At 38.9% G+C, this 6,247-nt stretch overlaps 2 protein-coding genes across 4 annotated transcripts in view; one reads left to right on the top strand and one right to left on the bottom strand.

The window, feature by feature from the left end:
* Nucleotides 1-912: 912 nt before the first annotated feature.
* Nucleotides 913-3,555, top strand: adi1 (acireductone dioxygenase 1). The gene is made up of 4 exons (XM_029139810.3): nucleotides 913-1,049; nucleotides 1,346-1,465; nucleotides 2,197-2,376; nucleotides 3,009-3,555. The coding sequence occupies exons 1-4, from the start codon at nucleotides 927-929 to the stop codon at nucleotides 3,123-3,125; spliced, it is 540 nt and encodes a 179-aa protein (XP_028995643.1). The 5' UTR covers nucleotides 913-926; the 3' UTR covers nucleotides 3,126-3,555.
* Nucleotides 3,556-4,140: 585 nt separating this feature from the next.
* trappc12 (trafficking protein particle complex subunit 12) overlaps nucleotides 4,141-6,247 on the bottom strand; it is a 47,556-nt gene continuing 45,449 nt past the window's right edge. For all 3 annotated transcript variants that reach the window (XM_029139806.3, XM_029139805.3, XM_055505668.1), the window contains 2 exons: nucleotides 5,338-5,425; nucleotides 4,141-4,840 (listed from right to left, as the gene is read on the bottom strand). In XM_029139806.3, the coding sequence (XP_028995639.1) occupies nucleotides 4,598-4,840; nucleotides 5,338-5,425 (331 nt within the window). In that variant the 3' untranslated portion in view covers nucleotides 4,141-4,597. The remainder of the gene's footprint in view (nucleotides 4,841-5,337; nucleotides 5,426-6,247) is intronic.

Genomic DNA, 6,247 nt, shown 5'->3' with positions numbered 1-6,247 from the left:
ACAACATTAGAGAGTCTTTCTGGGCATAAGAGCATCAACCGGCCAAGCAGGAGGACGCGATTTCAGTCTCATCATAAACTGAAAATCACCGGAACACCGCAGATGCGCTAAATTCTCCCTCATCAGGTGTCGACAAGGTCGTGATATCGCTGCAGTCTAATGAAGCTGGATGCCCCGGAAACTTAGCTTTGCTGGCAGGTGATTCTGTAAGTGACCCGACGGTGGGAGCTGACTGACCTGTCATTCCTTTAGCAAACGCCATGTGTCGTAACGTAATCGACAGTTAGCGTCAGCACTGAGACGGGCTAAATAAATAATTGTTACGTTGGTTAATGTTAACAATGTGGGTCTCATTGTGTGTCAAAACACGACCGCAATCCTTCAAGAGTTACAAATATTTGTCGATGTTGCGCTTCAAATGCTCTTGGGCGTTTTATTGTGAAAGTTCGACGACTGGCCCCGCCCCCGGTTTCCCTTTTTCTTATTTCGTTTTGAAAGTGGAGAAAAGGAGAATGAGTAAATCAGAATATCGCAAATGTGTTTTACCGATTTACGGAAACGAAACACAGCATAAAAAGACGTTATTCAATTTTCATTTTACACATGAATAATGAATTGCACTTCATGCACGGATCATGCACGGACCCAAAATCCATTTAATTCCAGACTAGTATTTTGTGACTATTAGAACAAAAGCGGCTTTAAACAAATGGAACATGTGACTTCCCGTTTTTGAGGAGCCGACCGCCATCATTTCTACAGCATGGTTGTCTTTTTTTCGCGACATTGCCAGTGTCATTGAAGGCAACTCGCGTCATTGTTGTATACAGGAAGTACGACTATATTCACGTGACGTACAACTGCAAGATACATTTCATAGTTGTCTTTCTCGCTTACCTTAGATTTAAACAATAAACAACGTCAAAATGGGCATAGAAGCCTGGTATATGGACAGTTCTGATGAGGACCAGAGGAAGCATCATAGGTTGAACCCAAATCAGCCTGTTTCTCTGGACGAGTTAAAAAAGCTCGGAGTGTGTTATTGGAAGGTAACGTTAAAGCTGCTGTTTAGTTCTGCAGAACAATATAGTCAGTCATTTAATTATTGTTGTTTTTTTTATTTTAAAAAATCGTAAGCTACGTGTGTGTATTTATATTATACTGATCTAAAAATGTCTGTGACTACAGTATATTGAAAACCTCCATAATATCTGTCATGTAACACATATGTAACACATAATACACACATGTATTAGACACGTGTAACACATAATACACACATGTATTAGAATTGAAAAATAACCCATGGGGTCATTTACTGAAAATGGCTTTTGTGTTTTTAAAGCTGAATGCTGATATCTATAAGACAGATCCAGAGCTGGAAAACATCCGCAAAGACAAAGGCTACTCCTACATGGACATTATTGCTATTCACAAGGACACATTGCCCAACTTTGAGGAAAAGGTAGCTTCTAAGCTTTGCAGAATGGTTATATACCGCTTACATTATAAGTGTTTTCTTCCAACAAATGATTCTCTTATTCAGAGTTTTCACAGCTTCCTTTGAAAACATGCTTTATACAGTTGAGAGTGAAATGCATTAGGTCATTGGTGGCCAACCCTGGTCCTTGAGAGCCACAGTCCTGCTGGTTTTCCAACTGCCCCTGCTGATTACCCTGATCAGGTGTGTCAGTTAGCTGCTGATTGACTGAACACACCTGGTCAAGGTAATCCATGTTGAGCTCTGGTCCTTGAGGGCCAGTGTCCCTGCTGGTTTTCCAGCTCTCCCTGCTGATTACTTGATCAGGTGTGTCAGTTGGCTTTTCCAGCTTGCCATTGACTGAAAACACCTGGTCAGAGTAATCAGTAGGAGCTGGTGCAGGGAGAGGTGGAAAACCAGCAGGGCAACGGCCCAAGATTGCACCACTTTGACACCCCTGCTCTAGATTGCCCTTAGGTGTGAGTGTGTGTGTGTGTGTGTGTGTGTGTGTGTGTGTGTGTGTGTGTGTGTGTGGATGGTTGTCTGTCTGTGCGTGTTGCCCTGTGATGGACTGGTGACCTGTCCAGGGTGTACCTGCCTCTCACCCGTAGGTGGCTGGGATAGGCTCCAGTACCCCTGCGACCCGCATAAGGGATTAAACGGTAGAAAATGAATGGATGACCAAATTGTAACCTTGTGTTTCACTTTCTTTTTAGTTGAAGATGTTTTATGAGGAGCACCTGCACTTGGACGATGAAATACGCTACATCTTGGAGGGTCAGGCCTATTTTGATGTCCGTGACAAGGAAGACAGATGGATCCGAATTGCCATGAGCAAGGGAGACTTAATCACCCTGCCAGCAGGCATTTACCACCGCTTCACTCTGGATGAGACTGTATGTCTCTCAGCCTATGCTAAATAACATATAAATAGTCCTGTAGGCTTAATGTTACTGCTGCTTTATCAACACAGGATTTATTTAGATAGCATTTTAGTTCGTAACATAGTGGAAATGGTCTTGATAAAAAGGTATTACAAATCACACATTTAAAAAAAAAAGTTCTGAAATGTAAGGAAAGTCAAAGGATGAGTTTTCAACTGAGGTGAAAAAAATAATGACGGTAATGAAAACCAGTTGACTTTAAATTGCACCGCAGTACAGTATGAAAATGAAAAAAAAAAATGCTGCCCAAAGAATAAATAGGTTTGTTCATGCAAAAAAGCATATTTGGATTACATTAGAATAAATTGTGACCACAAAAACATACTGGTGTTACATAAACATTGTATATTATAAGTAACAGTATTGATCTCCTAAATATTTGAAATGTAACTGCATATTACAAGTACAAATGGAAACCATAGTAAATTGGATGTGCCACTGCTCTGGGACATGTTAACATCTGTTAATGTAGTCACCATTTTTGCCATCTTCGTTGTACTGGGATTTTATTGTAAAGACAGTAGTCGTTTAAAGTCTCTGATCCAACTGTAATCTGACTAACCTTCACATGTTAATTTCTACAGAACTACACTAAAGCCTTAAGGCTGTTTGTGGGGGAGCCTGTATGGAAAGCATACAACCGTCCAGCTGATGACTTCAAAATTCGTCAAAAGTATATAGCTTCTCTGCAGGGATCCTGAGGAAGAGATGCACCACAGGTTCTTGAATAGAATTGTGTTCTTCCAATGAACACAGAATGTTGAAAAACCTTCTATAGATGATACAAGATGTTGATGTGATCATATCAAACTGAAGAATATGCAAGAAAACCTTTTAAGATTTAACTTTGAAACTATAATTTGTACCTAGGCAAAATAATGGCAAGCCTTGAAGTAGTTATAATGAGCCACAACTCTTGCATTTACTTGACTGACTGCTAGACTTCCAGAGTCTACCCGTGACACAATGGTTAATATCATCTGGTAATACCTATGGAATTATCTAATTATCTAAAATCAAGTACAACTGAACTATGTCACTATAGACTGTATTTTCCATTATGTTGAAATTCTATGTATGAAGGACCTGATACAAACCCATTATTGACAATATAACTGGTGCTTATTTTAATGTGTGTGTTTATATTTGTGACAGTGGCAACATGGTGAAAGAACTGACTGAAAGTAAACCATTTACTACTGACTGAGTAGTAAATGGTTTCAAAGACAATAATTCTTGATCCTTTCACAAAATTAGCAAATCACCCTTTGTTCTCTGAGTAATGAAACAATGATTTACTGTACATTTCAATGAATAAAGAACAGTTATGAAAGCAAAACTACCTCTAAAATACAGATTTCTAGCTATGGTCTTAAAACAATATTGGAATAAGTACGAGGCCCTTACACTAAACCCCATTCTATTTCAGTGAATTACCAGAACAAAGTCCTGTTTACTGATGAAAGTGAAGTGCATCAAAGAAATCATGATATTAGTGGGTAGAATACTATAGAATAGTTATAGTAATATACATACAGTAAATACAAACAACTCGATGTAAATGAGGGTCAGGGTTCAAATCAATCACTCTATAATCATCAATCTGACCTAACTGTATATCATATGTATATTTGTATGAGCCCGAACCTCCCTTCAAAATTATTGTAGTGCAATGAACAAATGTGTGGTTAGGTTTGTTTTTCACAAAAAAATACATTTTAATCTTTTGTAAAGGTTTATTTAACAAATTGTGAATGAACAAGATCAGAGACTCTAGCACAGAGGCAGGTTAGCTTGCTAGAAACAACCTATTTTTTCAATTTGACCATTTTTAATGGCCCCTTATTTAGGAGGTCTTACATTTTTCATCTAGGTGCACACAGTTTCTGCTTCTTGCCCAGCAGCCTCTGGACGTAACCGTGTCAAACTGCAACTTGTTACAACTTTAAACTAGAAGATTCAACAAATCATTGCTGGTTGTTCTGCTTGAAACCTATGAACTTGTCTATAAATTTTCTCCGCTCTGAAGGCTCTGATTGATTGTTTTAGGAAAACCCAAACAAGCATGAAACATCTACTTTTATGTCACCACTCACAGGAGTTACACACTCTTTGCTGTCACAATGAAGGACAATACAATGTCTCCATTCCTGGTCCAACCTCTCCTCCTCTCTCAGACCAATTTGAGACACTGTGTATTGAAGCTGTCCCCCTCCCAGCAAGCCACGGCCTCTAGCAGTGCCTGCTTTTTCTGGGTGCTGCGGGATGATTCCAGCTCATACATAGTGGTCAGGTTAAAGAGCACACTCTCGTGGAGGTACAGCGCAGGGTCCTTCTGCACAAGACCCTCTAGCTGTCCCAGGGACTCCTTCAAATGACCAAGATACAACAGACAGACGGCTGCATTATTGTTGGCCTGAGAACATATAAAAAGGAGAAGGTATGGATGAGGACAGAAGAATTTGTGAATTTATGAATAACTGTCTTATAATTTAAATTTCATTGGAAGACATATGAATCTCAAAATATGGCATTTTATAATTATAGTTACATAGGCTTCAAATTTCTTACTATGATCTCAGTAGTGCAGTAGTCACATGTAAGGAAGATTGAAAGTGCTAAAAGTGCAATTATAATAATTTGATCAAAGGTTGATAATCACCAAATCTAATCTAATGGTTTGTAGTAAAAAAGACAAAATGTCTACACAAACTCCTGAAAAAAAAAGGAATCATGTTATGTAGTTTGGGGTCCTTACCTCAAAATATATCTGAAAAGGTTTTAGCATATACTGTAGTGATTCTCTAAAACATTGCATACCACTGACTACCAGATGGCAGTGTTGTGCAAAGGAAGTTTTGGTCTGATGGTGTTCTTTAAACAATGATGGTTTGGTGGATGTATTGTACTTACAACAGGGTTTTTTGGGTCAATTTTTAAGACATCAATGAAAGACGCATGTGCTTCAGCATAGTTGTTCTGACTGAGGTGGACAAAAGCCCTGGAAAAAATAGACAGAGATTCTTTATCATCACCACGATCTACATACAGTACTGATAATGTGTTTATGTACAGCTGTAATGGAATAACAGAGGCGGAAATATGGGGAGCTAGAGAAAGGGTTTAACAAGTAAGACTACCAAGATGTTGTTGCACTTATTTAGCGCCAACAAGTGAAATACCCTGAAACACTTTTTAGGACTAAACAAGTTTTTCCTAAACAACATGTTGTAATAATCAATCTGGTTTTTCTCCTCACATTAAGGATTTGTCTGTCAGTAAATGTTTCTGCAAATGCTAAAGCTGACATTTTATAGTACACAGTCCTACATAAAACAAATATAATTTCTGCTGCCTCTCCCTCTCTCCTCTGTATCTCCCTTTTTTATGTTAGCTACACGCAACTGTTATCGCCGTCTTTATTAATTTCCTTGCAACCTCAAACTTTCTCTCATATGCCAGTACTGAGTGATATGGGTGGGCGTATCGATCCTAATATCGATAATATAGATAGATAATAGATAGATAGATATTATAGATAACAACGCAAGTATTGATATTGTGCGATACCCCGACAAAAATATCAATACTTGGTTAAGTTTTTACTCCCATGTCCACTGCTCCACTCCGTTTTTTTCAAAGACGGATATCTTGCCTGTCTGCATCTCTAAGTGACTGTTTGTAAGTGGCGTGCCTAGGCCTGTATGCCACAGTGAAGCAGACACACACTAACACCCCTCCCCTCCCCTTCCCTCTTGCTTTGAGATCTCACGTGACTCAGCAACTAAGGCTAGCAAACAAATAAGCATGAGGAGGACACAGA

Source organism: Betta splendens, chromosome 22, assembly GCF_900634795.4.
Source record: "Betta splendens chromosome 22, fBetSpl5.4, whole genome shotgun sequence".
Lineage (NCBI taxonomy): Eukaryota > Metazoa > Chordata > Actinopteri > Anabantiformes > Osphronemidae > Betta > Betta splendens.
This window is presented reverse-complemented; position numbering and strand designations above follow the sequence as displayed.